At 51.6% G+C, this 17,350-nt stretch overlaps 1 protein-coding gene across 1 annotated transcript in view; it reads left to right on the forward strand.

Moving 5' to 3' along the window:
* The window catches only part of XYLT1 (xylosyltransferase 1), a 289,891-nt gene that overhangs the window by 161,636 nt on the left and 110,905 nt on the right, over nucleotides 1-17,350 (forward strand). The window contains exon 3 of the mRNA XM_028091669.2: nucleotides 3,801-4,311. Within this exon, the coding sequence (XP_027947470.1) occupies nucleotides 3,801-4,311 (511 nt within the window). The remainder of the gene's footprint in view (nucleotides 1-3,800; nucleotides 4,312-17,350) is intronic.

The following is a 17,350-nucleotide window of genomic DNA, read 5'->3' on the forward strand; positions in this document are numbered from 1 at the left end:
GAAAGATGTGTGGTTCTTGCTGACTGTGCCCCTCACTGACTTTTCTGGAAGCTGTCTAATATCTGTGAACTCTTCATTCCAGAAGACAAATCTTTCCCTTCCCTCTCACACTGGAATCTTTTGATTTCCCTTGGCAGCTGTGGAGCGTCTGGGGCCGGGCGGAAGGCCACGGGGCCACACTGAGCTAATCATCCCCATTGTGGGGGCCTCTCTGAGTAGACGACGCATATTCATCAAGAGTTATATTAGAATTGATGGTGCCGCCTGGTCCTGATATCACAGATTAACCAGAGGAATCGGCCGCTCTCTGATGGTCAGATTAGCGTCATTGATTGCCATGTTTCCTGTGTCTGGTTTTGCTTGGAGATGTTCTGCCAGAAAGTGGTAGAGAACGTGAGCTTTTGAAATTGGCGGTTTAGGGAGGTTTTCTGCTCAGGTCCAGATTTGCGATCCTCCGTTAATGAGGAGAGAGAGCAACCCAAGAATAATTCTTGGGCTGTGTCTGATGAGAGAGGATGCAGATGACTGCAAGGACAGAGACTCCTCCTCTTACTCTGTGCCTTCATGTTAACTCCTAGCTTAGGGATGGAATTTAAATTCATATTTTTGGACATTGGTACTCATCCAGCTGATTCTGTGTCAGAAGCCAAAAAACAAAGCAAAACCAAAAAACACCATCCAAAAATTGGCTCCTGTGTCTGAGGACAGCCAGGAGGAAGAAAGGCGATCAGGTGGGCTCCTGTATCAGTCAGGATGAGCTAGACTGTGCTGCAGTAACAGAGATCCCCACATGTCAGTGATGGAAAGCATAAGAGGTTTATTTCTGCCCCTCGGGAGTTGGTCTCCGCTCTGCGCTAGCCTCACTCAGGGATGCAGGACCTTTGAGCGTCGGGAGTGTGGTTGGATGCTATGGAGGAAAGGGCAATGCGGCAAATTGTGCCTTGGTTCTGATCACTGGTCTTGGCTGCAGCAAGTTGCTTGGCTGTGCCTAATTTGTGGGGTATGGGAAATACAGCCCTGTCATGTGCCTAGATGAAAAAGAACTAGAATATTTGTCAAGAGCCTTATGGAAAACCAGCCCCCCCCCATATCCACTTCCATCTCAACCTAGGCTAATATGAGCAAAGAGGGAGATACCCCTCGCACCCCCTCCCCCAGTAGAGAAGGGATCACTAAATGCTCCTCAGTTTACCTCTCAGCCAAATAGAAGAGGCAGTTTTAGAATCAGGTACAAGTTCACCATGTCCCCCCAGATGACTTGGGGCAAGTTCCCAAACATCCTCGAGCTTTCCCCGCCTCTTTTGTGGGTGGGAGAATAGTAGGAGCTGCCTTGCAAGTTATTTTTGAAGCATGAAGGAGATAGCACATGCCAGGGCTTAGTTTGGTCCCTGGCATCTGATGTGTGCTCAGGAATGTTAGAGCGACAAGCCTGGGCTTCTCTTTCTGTTAAAGGGCAAGGAGAATACCTCCTTATGGGGTGACTGTATCCAGCGAGTGATACCTGGGGGTCACTTCGTATACGGTGCCTGGCTGGTGGCCAGTGCCCAGAAAAATGCAGCTGAGAAGCTGCTTAGGATTCTTTAAGGGCCTCTGGACAGAAAGAAGGGGAAAGGTGAACATCGTGGGGGGGGGGGGGTCAGTTAGGTGACAGGAGCAGGAACAGCAGGGGTGATTTTTTGCAAGATGTGTGGGGAGGTAAGAAAGCCTGGAGCCAGGTGTCAGAACTGACAGTTTCCCCCTCACAGACCAGGTTATATAATATCTGCCCTGTGTGTCACCAGCCGCTGTGCTGTGTGTGACCCAGTACCGACTCCCCTCTCCCTTAGTAGCTTTCCTCCTCTCTACGCCACTACCTCCTAGCTCCGACCACCTAGAGCCCTTGGTGCCTTGTGGCCCTACTTACTGTCCCGCTTTCTGTGACTCCTTGCCACCTGATGGGCCACTGGCCAGACTTGAGACATGGAGGTGACGTGGCTCTTCCAGATCCACGTAGCTGGGCTGGAGTGGTTGGGAAGGGAGCCAGATCTTGTGGTACAAAGCCAGGCGGTGGTGCTTACGGGGACAGAGGGATGGGGGTCAGAGGGGCTCTGTAGCTTCTTGGAAGTGGGTAGCGGCCCTGGTCACCCAGGCTGTGGGTGTGCAGCCCCATGCCAGCTTCACCGCCAACCAGCTGAGTTACCTCGGGCAAGTCGTGAAGAGTCCGTTCCCTCGCGTGCAAAATGAGCACGAGAGCAATGTCCAACTTACAGAGTGGCCGTGAGGAATTTTAAGAGTCAGTTTTCACTTCTTAAGGCCTCTCTGTGTAGGAGAAGAGGGTGCTCGGTGCTCGGGAGATGGAGCAAGGGCGAGAAGGAGGCAGCCCATCGATATGGTTTCTTCTCCAGGCCATCATGGGGCCAAATGGGGACCCTGGGAACACGGGCAACTAAACCAAGCCCAGGGGGTGGGAACCGAGAAACTCTTACTCCTCAAGAGCTGGTGTCGGCACACTTTTTCTTAAAGGGGTAAACAGAACTCTTTAGGCAGGCCAGGTGGAGAATATTGCCATGCTCATTCCTGCTATCATAGTGGGAAGGTAGCCACAGACGGCACGTAAACAAACAGGTGCAGCTGTTTTTCAATAAAACTTTATTTACAAAAGCAGATGATGCACAGGATTTGGGCCACGGGGGCCACCGCTGGCCAAGCTGCTAGAGTCCGAGCCCTGGGGCGTGCCGGCTGCCCTGTCTGCCCCTGTCTCTGCTGTTCCGTCCTCTCCCCTGGGCACTGTTTCAGGCACATTTAAGACAACCAAAGGGGTGATCTTCCCTCAAATTGCTACTCATGGCCCTTGTGTTTCTGTAGCAACGAGGGTAGATTTATGGAGCCAGTTAGCGTTCTCTGTGGCTTTAGAGGTCCCCTCTGGGGCTAGCTTTGGAACAGTGGATAGTCTTTCAGGTCAAGGCGCTGGTAATGGGCTCTAAGCAGCAACAACATGCTTTGGAAACAATGCAGGGTATTAGTTGAACGGTACATTTGCTCTGAGCTCAAAACGGCCAGGGCCTACCTATGCATGGAAAAGCTGAGTTGGGGCCACCTGCCTTCCTGGAAAGATCCATACCAGGCATTGTCTCCAGAATGACTCTTGGCCTTTCCCTTGACCCCACCCCCCACCCCCGGGTGACTTAATCCGTTCTGCTCCAGGTACAAACATCGGGAGTCAAAGGACAAACACAGGAGTGTCACAAGCTTGCATCCCCCCCGGGAGTCATTGTAAAGATCATAATATAAAGGATGCATTCCCCTCCAAAATAGCCCGGATGTCTCTCCCTCCATCCGATTTCTCTTACGGGCATAGATCTGTGAGCATGTCCTAAAGGCAGTGGAATGTATGTCATATCCCACTGAATATTTTCTTCCCTTATAATTTTCTTATGGCGTTTCCAGCCCTCAAATAAACCACCACAGCACTCTCTGCTAGAATTTAAACAGGAAACTGCAACAAAATGTCCATAATCCAGTGGCAGGGACAAGGAAACTTACTGAAAAGGAGGGTGTTGTTAGTAACAAAGCATCGAGAATCACAGAGCCCTTGAGAGTTTTCAAAGCCTTAATCTCTGGTTGGAACATCTCATATTTCCAGATGAGGAAATTGAGGTCCAGAGAGAAAACGCTACTTTGAAGTTAAACTGGTAGCAAAGGTATGGCGTGAAACCGGGACACACACCTCCAGACCTCTGTGCCCACTCTGCAAGGGCCAACCTACTTAGCATGACCACTCAGTGATGTTTCTCTTCTGTGTTCCTTCCCATTTTCTCCAGGATGGCTACTTTTCTCACCGGCCGAAAGAGAAAGTGCGAACAGACAGCAACAATGAGAACTCAGTCCCCAAAGACTTTGAGAATGTGGACAACAGCAACTTCGCACCCAGGACTCAAAAGCAAAAGCACCAGCCTGAGTTGGCAAAGAAGGCCCCGAGTAGACAGAAAGAGCTTTTGAAAAGGAAGCTGGAGCAGGAGGAGAAGGGGAAGGGACATTCGTTCGCAGGCAAAGGCACCACCGAGGCGCTGCCTCCCGGGGAGAAAGCTGCGGTGAACAGTAGCCGTGGGAGGGATGCCCCAAGACAGCCCCATACCAGGAAAAGCGGGGGCGGCTCCCCCGAGCTCAAGTACGACCAGCCCCCCAAGTGCGACATCTCAGGCAAAGAGGCCATCTCCGCCCTGTCCCGCTCCAAGTCCAAACACTGCCGCCAGGAGATCGGGGAGACCTACTGTCGCCACAAGCTCGGACTGCTGATGCCCAAGAAGGTGACTCGATTCTGCCCCCTGGAAGGTGAGTCCCAGCCCAGGTCCAGTTCTTCCTCCTGCCCAGTCCCATTCTGCTTCCATTGTCAACCTTCCGAGAATGACCGCCCTATTTTTCCAACTCCCTCTCCCCCGATCAATGCACAAGATTTTTTTTCCTCTGGTACTGTCTGAATTCTGAAGTTGTGTGTAAGAAAACCTTTGCAAAATCAAATGGCCTTTTGTTCCAGCTTTAACCAGTTGCCTCGATGGCAACGGAAAAAATACATGAAATCGGGGCTGGTGTGGAATCCAAGGTGATTGTATCAGGAGGGTTCGTTTTTGCACAGGTGAGGTATTCCTCGTGTATCTCTGCGTCTGACATCATGCTGTTGACCGGATTGTGTGCCTTTCTTGGTGGTGTGTTTTATCAGACAGTTGTCAGGCGCTCGCTCCTCGTCAGGCACTGCACGTTCAATCAGCTCATCTCATCCACCACCCTGTGATGTTGGCCCTGTCGTCGTGAGCCTAAACTTTTTTTTTTTTCTTCAGATTTTGAGGATTTGGGTCAGGTAGGGAGTGGCCGTGTGCGTGTAAGTGCTGTGGAAGGATGCACAGCAAGCCCGTCACATGTTCCCCGTTGCGCAGGGTGCAGGCAACTTCAGCTTTTTACTCGCTGTTCATCTGTAGTTTTTGAGTTTGTGGGGTGAACGTGTCTCTCTTTTAAATGGAAAGATGTAAAAAGGAAGGGTTCGTTTCTCCCTTGCATTTCAACCCTAGGCCAAGCTCTCCGTGGGGTTCGCATTTATATTCTTGATGGGACTTGGCTGTTGGAGTAGAGGAGTAAGTGAGTGGAGGAAGAAGTTCCCAGAATCTTTTGTTAACCAGCACCTGGCTTGGCAGAGGAGTGTCGGAGGCCTGAGTTGAATGCCCTTCCATGAAAGTAATATTGGGCACTCATACTATACCAGGAGTCAACACGCTTTTTCTTCAAAGGACCAGAGAACAAATATTTGAGGCTTTGTGGGCCATCAAAAGGAGCCATGCACAATACATACACCGTGCACTTAGTTACGTTCCAATAAAACTCGCTTGACTAAAGCAGGCGGTGGGCAGGATTTGGCCTGTGGGCCCTAGGTTGCTCGCCCCTGCCAGATACCAATCCTGTGTAGCAATAAATACAACACAGTGTGCACCTTATAGCACATCGAATTCTCACACCAGTCCTAGGAGGTAGGTCTTTTATCAACCCATTACATCAACGAGGACGTTGAGGCTGAGAGGTTTAGTACTTGGTTAGAGGTTCATGGCTAGCAGACAGAAGAGCTGATCTACCCAAGGGCCTGCATCCCTCCTCATGGCCTTCCCCTGCTCAGGAGGCAGAAGGTTTCCCTTGAGCGCCACCAGTCAGACCTCAAGGAGATGCTGCAGCCTGTAGGCTGTATTTCTCCATCCTCAGTATCATTGCAAGGAGAGGGGAGGGGGCGTGATGGGGAAACAAAAGGGCTGGTGTCACCCATGGAGGTCAGGGGCTCCCACGTTCCTCCTGGTCATGCTGAGACACCGCTCCCCCCCCCCCCCAGCGTGGTCGTGCAACATGAGTGTGCCTGGCCTTTCCCCGTAGACTCGCCTGTGTCAGCCAAGATGGCACACCCTCCCGGGACCTCTGAGGTGGTTAATCAGATTGGCATTTAAGAGCCATTGCACACCCAGCCCAGCGCTGCCTTAATTTGCTGCACGACAGCCTCCCCTTTTGCAATAAATTTACTGTGAATAGACTAATTGCAAAATAACCCTAATTGGGTAGTTATCAATGAACAACTTCCCGTGGAACAAAACGGCTTACAATTAATAGCATTTAAGCCATAAACTATTCTTCTGCAGAAAGCTAAGATGTAATTACACCCCATACGGAGATTGTATTCCCTTTCTGGAAACCATGACACCCGGATTTCCCTCTGCTTAGGAGGGATTTGAGCTTCAGCCCCGTGGTCCTTTCCTTTCCCGCTAAATGAGGCGATGGAGGTGGGAGGGGAGGGAGATGTAACGTGTGTGTAAATATACACATGTGCACGCACCCAGATGCACGCGCTGGCTTTGTCATCGTGCCGAACTCCACGTCACCCGAACTTCAGCCAGCATGATGCCAGAAGCTGGATCTAATTAGGGGAACCGTTCCCCACGGCGGGCGGGCTGAACCATCCAGAGGGAAGGAAATAGAATTTGAGTGTTGACTTTCGTAAGGGCTCCTGCTTTTCGAGCTCATACCCATCCTTCCCCCCGCCCCTCAGCTGAGCACCACTCAAGGAAAAGGAAGAGTCTAGAACTACAGGAACCAGGTTGCTCCCCATAGAGATGTTCCCTGCTTTTGCAACTTCCCTACTTCCCTCCACCTCCTGGAGAAAGCAGCTGGAAGGGTGACACATTTTCCCAAGGAAAGGAGTGTACCCCCCACTGACAGCCACCAAGAGTGAGGCACATGGAGGGCATGGGGTGCTCTACCCCATCAGCTCCCAAGCCTGGCCTCCGAGAGGCTTATTCCTAATCCCCCTGTGGCCTGTTACTCCTCATAGGGCCCCTGTGCTCCCTGCAGCCAGACCACCCCCCCGAGCTCTCCCCTTCCTCACCCAGGCAGCCCCGCCCCCACCCCACCCCCCACAATTGCCTGGGCCTCCTGTCCCTTCCTTGGGCTCCACGGTCAGACCTTCCATCACTTCAGCTGGACCTCCTAGTGTTTCACGGAGATAAAACCTTGTCAGATGGAAGACCAAGGCTGGAAAATCTGGGCTGGAAAAAAGAGGTTTTCTCTAAACACTGGGTTTTGAATCCTGGTTGTGACTTTACTAGGTGCGTGACCCTAACTTCCTAGTGCCTCAAGTTCCTCATCTGTGAAATGGACACAGATTCTCCTACCTTTTCTCCTTGGATTGCCGGCCGTGGTGTGGGCAGGAGTATCAAGTGCTTGGTGCGGCGGGGAGGTAGAATGCAGCAGATGTTTGGCTATTGGCAGTGGTAGTGGTATAAAGCAAGGGGGCATTGAGAAGAGGAGCGAATGGAAGTCCTCCTCGATGGTGACTTCCCGCTGCCCGGCTGCATCTCTCTCACTCCGTGCTTCAGAGCCACGTGACCCCCACCTGGCTCAGGCATTCTCTCACGCTCTTTCTAGCACCTCCGCTGTTGCCTGCACCCCCCCCCCCGCCACTGCACTCCACCTTGTCTGGCCACCACCTCTCCCCGCTCCAGATCTCAGCCTAAATGCCACCTCCTTGGGGAAGCCTTCCTGGACCACGTCTCCCCCAAGAAGCCCTGGCCGCAGGGATCACGCTGACCCCAGTGAAGGGCAGAGGTAGCTTTCCTGATGAATGCCTTCCTTGCTTGATAAAGACCGTTCGGCCTGTAACAGGCATTCTGGTGCCAGGTGCTAGTAATGCAACTTTTAATGCCTCGTTGCAATGGGAACAATTAAATGTCAGGAAGCTCCGTCTAGCCTCCCTAAATCTTGAGTGAAAATGCCCTGAGAAAGGCCCCCCTGGTGCCCCCCATCCCTCCTGCAGTTCACCCTCTGCTGTGTTAGGTGGGGCCCGTGGACTCATGCTTCCAGTGGCCCGCGCGTCTGCAGCCTGCCTTTTTAGGTGGAGGACGAGCAGGGGGCAAATGTGCGAAGTTCTGGGGAAAGCGGTCGGCTGGGAGGTGGGATGGGCTGCCGCCTGGCCAGGAACTCGGGCCTGAGCAACTGGGGGACATGGCGGGTCTCTGATGGGTGACAGGCACGGGGCTAGTTCCACTGAGTCCTCCAACCAGCTGCAGGGCTGCAAGCCTTTGCACGTGACTGGGGAAGCCGGCTCAAGTATAGGGCTGAAGATGGACAGATTGGGGGTTTCTGATAGAAAGGCAACCGTTCCTGGATGTGACAATGGTCTTTACCCATCAGCCGTTGCAGGAGGCCAGAGGTTCTGGACACGTGGGCTTCTGGACGGAGGTAGCTGGCTGCCCGCTCCAGAGAAAGTGACAGATGGCACTGCCGGCTGCAGAAGGGCTGTCTCCCGTCCATCTCTGCGCCCTGGGGGCGGTGTGGTGACTCCGCAGCACGAGTAGCTGGCTTCTAGAAAGCATGGCTGGCAGCCTGGCATGGAGGGACCGTGCAGGCGTGGATGGTAGCTCGGCCAGTCCGAGTGCCCTGGGGTGCATGCCTCAGTTTCCCCACCTGTCAGCCAGAGACCCTGACTCCTCCCAGGCTTTCTGCTGATGAGGAAACGAGGGAGCAGCCGTGGAAAGCTAAAAAGCACCACAGTAATGGGGGCGGTGTGGCAAAGCCAAATTGATCCAGGCGCAGCTTGGCTAAGTGGCCGGGGCTGACTCACTTTCCAAAAGGCCAGGTTTGCAGAGGACCCAGTCAGACCCTTCCTGCTGATCAAGGCACAGAGGCCAGTAGTGGGGAGGGATTTCAGCACTGGCTCGCTGGGATTGGGCAAACCTGGTCCCAAACGTGTTTCTTGGACTTCTCAGGGAGGGGAAAGGGACTGACCCCACTCACTGGTCACCCCCTAGGCAGTGTCCAAATCCAGGGCTCCGCACATGTTTTCTGTAAACGGCCAGAGAGTAAATAGGAGGCTTTGCAGACCATATGGTCTCTGTCAAAACTCCTTGATGCTGCCTGAAAGCGTCAATATATAAATAAATGACCAGCAAGGCAGTGTTCCAATACAGCCTTGTTTAGGGTCACCAAAATGTGAGTTTCACATAATTCTCACGTGTCTTAAAGTGTTACTCTTTTGATTTTCTTCCAGCTGTTTAAAAATGTAAAAACTCTTCTTAGCTTGAAGGCCACACCAAAATAGGCAGCTGGGGGCTGGAGTTGGCTGACCGTTGTTCTAGGACGATATAGCAGTGTGCGAACGCGGAGAACGTCTTGTTCAGGTGCACAGCTCGGGGCACCAAGTCCCCTGACATAAGATGGACGGTGATTCTGGGAGGCATGCAGCGGGATGGCTCTAGCTTCATGGAGCTTCTGCCCCAGTACGAGAGGCCAGAGATGACAAGTGAGCCAGTAGATCTAGAGCCCCCTGTCTTGTGTGATAAGAGCTGTGAAGACAAGGCAGAGCAGGAGCACCGAGGAGGGGACAGTTTAGTTAGGTGACCACAGAGGCTTGCTGAGAAGCGAGGGAGGTCAGCACCACGGGGAAGAGAAGCAGTCCCAGCAAAAGGCCTGGCATGTTCCAGAAGCAGCCAGGTCGGTGTGGCTAGAGCAGGAGGGGCAGTGAGAGCAGAGGGAGACGGGGTCAGACCCAGCATATGTTCACATGCTGTTTTCAGTGACATGGGAGCCACTGGAGGGACTGAACAGTTCTTTTTTTTTTAATTTTTATTTTTTGAAGATTTTATTTATTTGAGAGAGAGGGGGAGAGCACGAGCAGGGGAAGGAGCAGAGGGAGAGGGAGAAGCAGACTCCCCACTGAGCAGGGAGCCTGATGTGGGGGCTCGATCCCAGGACCCCAGGATCCCAGGATCATGACCTGAGCCGAAGGCAGACACTTAACCAACTTAACTCTTTGAGATCCTGATTCAGTCAGCTCTTCGGATAAATGCTCAGTGAGATCTCCCCTCACACACCCACAGAGGGCCATTATCCAAAACCAAACAAAAGACAACAGGTGTCGGCGAGGATGTGGAGAAACTGGGACATTTGTGCCCCGTCGGTGGGAATGCAAAATGGTGTAGGTACTCTGGAAAACCATACGGAGGTTTTTTGAAAACTTAAAAATAGAACTCCCGTGTGATTCAGTAATCTCACTTCTGATCTGATTCAGATTTAAGGAAGGAGTTGAAACTGGGCAGTTGTGGAGGGGTTCTTTTTACAGGGGTCCCAGAGGCAAGATTGGACAGCAGGGAGAAGCTTTGGGATTGGCCAGTGGACCAGATGGTGGTGACCATCAGTTGGTGTTCAGGCCCACTAACCACTCAAGCCTGACCTCTCAGCAAACATTGATTGAGCTCCCAGTGTGTGCCAAGCAGCGGTGGCCAACAGCCCCTCAAGCACCGCCGCCCCCCCCTCCGCCAGCCACAGAGCGGTGGGTCCCAACAGGCCGGTTCCACATTGCCTTCTCCTCTCAAGCACTGTGGCGTTCCTTTCCCCTCCCAGTCTTGGAATCCTAAAGAAAGCGAGCTGCCACCCACAAGGCTTTGTAGAAAGCTAAATATGTAGTTATGGGAAATATCATAAATGCCCCCTTCACCTCCCTCCCACCTCCTTCGCCACCCCCTCTGCTTCCCCCAGGAACATTCGGCCGGCTGTACAGTCCTGCCGTTCACTTTAAAACTTGTCATTAGGGTGTGTTTGTTCCCTAACTGCCATGCCTAGAAGCAAAGCTGAAAGGTTTAGGTGTGGAAAGAGGCTGCCAAGAGCAGCCCCTGAAAAAGCCTGTTTGAGACAAGAGGACCATGGTTAGATGAATATTTTTTTCCCTCTTCTCATGCGCTCACAATGACATGTACAGACTAGGGGGTGGGGAGCGCGTTTATATCCTGCATTTGTGGACCACTGCTTAGAGCAGCTCGGCGGAGAGCCTGGGCTAATTGGCTTCCTTTTCGTTGGAGGCGGCGGGGGGCGGCCTGGGGAAAGCAGTGACGTCCTGAGATTGTGGGCGGCAGGGCAGAGCCTGGACGTTCCTAGATGCCCACCCACGCCTTAGCACAGCCCCTCCCTCCCACGCTCGGTGCGTGGAGATGGGCGGGCCAGCCTTTGCCACGAGGACTGTTGCAGACAGCGTGGGATTGCTAATCACTCAGGTTCCCCTTTGGATAAGTTGGAGCAGAGTCATAGAGTCTCCTAGCACCAGAGACCACGCTAGACACGCAGGAAGTATCTGTTACTCAGTGTGAGCCAATGAACCCCCGGATACTACATCTTCTTGCTTTCTTGCACCTCGGGGAGAATTTAAGAGAACCCCAGGATGCCCTTGGAAACGCATCCTGAATGGGAACATCATTCTTCCCCTTAGCATCCGTACATATATTTCATTTGCTTCGCTTATTCAACAAATCTGTGTTGAAAGCTGCCCCGCACCGAGCATGAGCCCTGGGATACAGTAAACGAGAGCCATGATCCTACCGTAGCTCATAGTCCTGGGGGGCGAGGGCAGGGACAGGCCACAAACAGAAAGACACAGGGTAGTGGTCATATGCATGGAGAGAGGAGAAAGCAAGGGAGCTGGAGGGGCTGTCTCTGAATGACCTATAGAAAGCAATGGGCAAAAGGTAGTCGGAAATGGATGTGGTCTCATTGTGGAAGAACATGCTAAGAACATGAGCTACCCCGAAATAGGATGGTTTCTAGTTTTTGGATATACTGAGTTCATTCAGTCAGTCAGTCAGTCAGTGGTTATTCATCAAACCTCCAGTGTCTGTGCTGGGCATTAGATTTGGGGGATGCATTTGGAAGGAGAAAGAGACAGAATCCCTGTCCTCCTAGAGCCTATAGTCTGTTAAAGTTGGGAGGGTAGATCCATGAATCCAATGATCACAAAAATAAACACAGAATTGCACCAGGGACCACTTCCGCAGAGACACCTGTTGGCATGTTAGTTGCGCGGAGAGGTGAAGGGTGGGAGGAATTAACTAGGGGAAAGGCAGGAGGGAGAACATTCCAGGCCTAGGGTGCATTGTGTGCAAAGGCCCTGAGGCAGGAGAAGGTGTAGGGAGGTTAAGAACTGACATTATGGCCAAGGGAGCTCTGAGGATGAGCAGCCAGATTTTAATTCCCAAAATGTCTGGGTGAGATGATTCGTGCCTTTTTACCTTGAGTGAGAAGAACGGCACCAGAGGCACATTTCTCAGGAGCAAATTGAAGTCGCCCGAGAGCCAGGGGGCGATCAGCCCCAAAGACAGTCAAGGTTCTGGAAAAACTAGGAGTGAGGTCAGGTCCCACATCCTCTCTCCAGAGAATTATGTTCCTTCTGCCTCTGGGGACTGACGCAAGTTCTCGGCCCTGGACTGCGGTGGCACACTCTTGGGGGACCTCACCTCCTGTGGCACCCTTGTTTCTCCTGAATCCTCCGCATCCCTGGAAGTGCTAGAGATCCCTGCAGGCCCTGTGCGTGAGGCTGTTTCCTGGTCACGAGCTCATGCAGCGTTAGGGAGAGGATCTGAACCAGACTGGCCTTGGGAGGTTTGAAAGGTGACCCCCTCTACCAGTGCCTCAGCTGTAAAACCCTCTGACAAGGCACCAGCCCTCGTCAGCCTCACTCCTTACCTGTACAGTGGGTTGTCAGATGCCCCTCCCCCCGCCCGATTTCTGAGTGAAATACTGACTTTCAGATGAACTATTCCCTGTCTTCAGTCAGCAGATACTTACCAAGCACTTGTTACAAATCAGCGGCATATTATTAGGGTTCTGGAAGCCTCCAGGGTGGGTGGGCAGGGGGGACCAGCTTCCACAGCAGGTCAGTTGATGATGCTTTTCTCTGCTTCTGTGAGTATCTTGCCTAGAAACCGCCCTGGGGTGAGGCAGAGAGTAGCATTTCAGAGGATGGCCTTCTGGCCTTGGGGAGCCTGTTCCTTCCTTTGGGTGTAGCTGGCCACGTGTCAGCCACCTGGGGTCCAGGAAGCATAGACCTGGTGCAGAAAGAGAGAGCCCATGGCTTTTTGAGCGGCCCGTGGATGAAAGTTATATCCAGACTAGTCCCTCCTTTTTACGCAGACCAACAAAAACCAGCTGGCTTTTTCTCCTGTTTCAGAGTATGTGGCAGTTAAGGGTAAGGGGGTTCCTTTAAATGCCACTTTCTTCTGGAAATCCTCTGTAATTCCCTCCCCAGACGCCACCTCCCCAAGTCTCCATGAGATGCCCCGACGGTGTACCCCCAAGTCACCTCAGCCGCTCCCCGCGGGAGCGTGGGCATGGTAGGCTGGAATCTTCTGTCGCCCCTACTTAGTCACGAGGCCGAGTCTCGTCTGTGTGTGTCCCCCCAGCTCTCCAGCCCTTGCACAGAGCCTGGGGCGTGTGAGCTCCCGTGTCTTAGGCGCGTCCTGAGCACCAGGCGCACAGCCAAGCCCTTTCCATGCATGATCTCCTCGAACCTTCCCCGCAGCCCTGGAGAAAAGTGGGCTCCCTGTCCCCACTTTACACAAGGGAAGACTGAGGCCTGGAGAGGCCCAGTGGTTTGCCCAGTGTCGCACTTGCAAGCGGCAAGCCCTGAACTCAAATTCCATTCTGCCTGACTTCATACCCCGTGTTTTCACCTCTCTGCTGTGCGGCGCGTTTAGTACCTGTACCATCGGAATGTGTGGAACGACTGATCCGGTTTCTCCTGAGATAAAGGGAAAGGCAGCGGAAATGTTAACACCTTTTTCTCCCTGTTCGTTACTCTCCTTCCCTGCAACCAAAAAGAACAGGGCACTGAGGTCTCTGTACAAGAATCTGTTCTTAAATAATAATGCTTAACCTTTACCTAGGGATTGCTAAATGCCAGGGACTATCCTAGGCATTTTAGCCACATTAAATCATTTATTCTCCTTACAGCTCTGTAGTCCAGGACACTGATGCACAGAGAGGGAGGAAACCCGCCTCGAATCACACATTCCCTCAGTGGCAGGGCCAGCCTCTGAGCTCAGAGACTTTTAATCAGTTCCAGAGGCAAAGGCTTACTTCAGCTGCCCTTTGGCTGAAGGAGGCTTGAGCAGTTTAACTTGCTCCCCGAGCTACATCTGTCCATTGCAAAGAGGTCCTCGCAGTCAGGTAATGCACCTGCTTCTGGCAGGGGCTGCCCCCATCCAAGACCCTCGGGACTTGGCTGCGCAGCCTTCCTGGGTGAAAAATAGCCAGCACCGGTCACTTGCTCTTTCTCTGCTGGTTTCTGGTTGCCTGTGGTCTATTTGTGTTAGTGTAAAAATGACAAAGCAATAATTTTTCATTGTATCCTTCAGTCACCCATGAGAGATTGGATTTAGGTCACAATTTATTACCCTGTGGAATTGAATCCAATTTTTAACACCATGTCAGCCATTCTGGTATTAGAGCCTTTTAATGGCTGTGAAATTTATACAATGATAAAGTAATTTAAAACATATGTAGGAAGAGCATCAGGCAAATTGATGTGTATAGAACCCTGTGGTAAAAAGTGAACAGGAGATAAACCTGGAAATATGGTGATTGATTAGGGAGCGGCGCTGGCTTTGATAAACTCTTAACGGCGAAATTAGTAAACTAATTTATTCTTGGAAATTTTGAGGGTTTATGTTGCCCTAAATCAGAATCAAGGATAAGCCACAAAGGGCAAATTAGTAGCTCCCCTCCGAGTGTGGCGCGGTTAGAGCAAGAAACCTGTCTTGAGTAACTGGGAGGCTGCCAGGAGCCTGTCCCTTGTGGTGGTTCCCGCGGCCAGAGGAGTGAAGGATGGTCAGAAGACATGGCAGCGGGAGGGAAAGCAGAATTTGGGGGTTTTTTGTTTAATTTTTAAAGCTTGCTCAAATAATGCAGAAAGCGTGCTCGTTATAATTTCTTTAATTATTCAGGTGGGACGGTATACATTCTCATTATTTCAAAAAGCAGAAAACGTTGCAGATAAGGGGGAAATTGAACTTGACCAGGCCCTCTCTGAGGGGTAACTGCAGACGCATTTTTGTTTTCATTGAGATCTTTAAAGATTTATTTATTAGAGAGAGAGAGAGAGAGAGCACAAACAGGGGGAGAGGCAGAGGAAGAGGAAGAGGGAGAAGCAGGTTCCCTGCTGAGCAGGGAGCCCGATGTGAGACTCAGTCCCAGGACCCTGAGATCATGACCTGAGCCGAAGGCAGATGCTTAACCAACTCAGCCACCCAGGCGCTGCTCGTTGAGATTTGTAAATTCAACAGATGCTGAAGTAGAGTTGGTTTCGTGCTGGGGTGGGAGGGCATAAATAATAAGCGAATGTGTCGATCTGGAACTTGCAAAAATAAAGCATCTGGTTTGGATTGGGAAGACTCAAAAAAGTATATGAAACTGATGTGTAGTTCTAGAACTTTTTTTTTTAAGATTTATTAATTTGGAAGGGAGAGGGCCAGTGAAGGGGGGAGGTGGGGAGAGGGAGAGAGAAACTGAAGCAGGGATCCTGACCTGGGGCTCAATCTCACAACCCTGAGATCAGAGCTGAGCCGACACCAAGAGTCAGATGCTTTAACCGACTGTGCCACCCACGCGCCCGTGGAACTTGTGTTTTAATTCGGACAGGTATCTACGTCTGAGACCTGTATTCCTGTCCAGAGACCTACGTAATTCCCTTTTTTTCCCCCACAATGTGTTTATTTTCCCATTCCCTTTTATTGCCTGTGTGATTCTTTGTAATGGCTGGCTGTTACTCTGGAGGGTAGCCGTGCCATAGTTTAGCCGTTCCCCTATGCACATTTACATTGACATCAGATCTTTACTATATTGAAGGGCTGTTTTCTCCAGTCTCCCCCTGAATGGTGCATAATTAGTACCATTCTAGATGCACTGGAGAAAAGTGAATTTGCTGCTTAAGATGGATGCCTCAAGGACATTAGAGCTTAATTTTATTTTTTTATTATTATTATTTTTTAAAAAGATTTTATTTATTTATTTGACAGAGAGAGAGACAGCGAGAGAGGGAACACAAGCAGGGGGAGTGGGAGAGGGAGAAACAGGCTTCCCGCCCAGCAGGGAGCCCGATGTGGGGCTCAATCCCAGGACCCTGGGATCACGACCTGAGCCGAAGGCAGACGCTTAACGGCTGAGCCACCCACAAGCCCTAGAGCTGAATTTGAATTCTCTTGGGGCCCCAAGTTGAGACTGGCCCTCGGAGCACCCTGAGAAATGCAGCTGGTAGGTTGAAAGGCTGGTCTGCTTTAAATTTTGATAGATACCATCAAACTATCCTGCAAAAATGCTGTACCGGTTACAGCGGGGTGTTCTATCCTGTATTTGTCACTAACAGAATGTTAGAAGCTTCCAGAACATCTGCCTTCTCCTATAAGGATCTGCTTCCTTCCCAGGCACCCTTGTCAGGTTTCAGAGTAGTAACAAGTCTAGTTTCTAAGCTTCTAAGACCCAGCAAGTCTTTTCCATCACCAAGGATAGTGGTCCACACACTTGAGGTCCTTAAAATACAGACTCCCAGGCCTGCCCCCAGAAATGCTGATGTAGTCGAGGCTGACCCCCAGAAGTTGCCTTTCTAACAGCTGCTGCCGTTCTAGAACCAGACCTTGAGAAGCACTGACCTGGAGAACACCCCGTGCCCTCCAGTTCTGCCCTTTCTTCCAGGGCGTTGGTTCCAAAGGGGGATGAGCATGCTCCTTCCCAGGGGACATTTGGCCATGTCTGCGGACATGGGTTGTTATAAATGACACAGGGATTCTGCTGGCATCTAGCAGGTAAAGACCAGTGTGCTGCCAAACATTCCACAATGCACAGAACAGGCCGCATCATAATTTTCCAGTCCCAAATGTCGATAGTGTCTTGGTTGAGAAAAGCCAGGGCGGTGTGTCTGAGATGGGGTCATCTGCCTCCCTCTGTGTGCCTTTATCTCCTCCGTCTGGCCTGTTCCTATTTAGCATGGGTGTGCCACGTCCCCAGGCTCATTCTTGGGCATGGAACATGGCCACCCCACCCCTGTGTCTTTCTCAGCCCTGCTGATCCCTCTCCCCCTAAAGGTCCCTCTTCCCAGCCTGAAGAGCCAGTAACCGTTAGACACCACCTACCCATCTCCGACTGCTGCCGGGCCAGGTGTGATGTACGTGGAACTGTGCTCTGTAGCGAGAGCTTTCGTATGTCCACTTGGGTTTGAATTCTGGCTGGCCACTCGCCACCTGGGTGACCTTGAACAAGTCACTTCCCCTGTCTTGTGTAATGTTTTTTATCTGTAAAGTGGGGACGATGATTGACATTCCAGTTTGCCCAGGACTGTCCCCATTTCTGACTGTTGTCCCCCATATAATTACTAATAGCACTCTTTCTCGTCTCAAGAGTTTCCCAGCGTGGGTGACAAACTACATGGTCACCTTCATGATAATAATAGTTCTGACCTCATACAGTTCTTATGAGGACGGAATGAGATTATGTGAGGTGTTAGCACAGAGCCTGGTTCTGGAAAGTTCTCAGT

Source organism: Eumetopias jubatus, unplaced genomic scaffold (genome assembly GCF_037043125.1).
Source record: "Eumetopias jubatus isolate StellerSeaLion01/CBP00866 unplaced genomic scaffold, mEumJub1_p1.0 scaffold_12, whole genome shotgun sequence".
Classification (NCBI taxonomy): domain Eukaryota; kingdom Metazoa; phylum Chordata; class Mammalia; order Carnivora; family Otariidae; genus Eumetopias; species Eumetopias jubatus.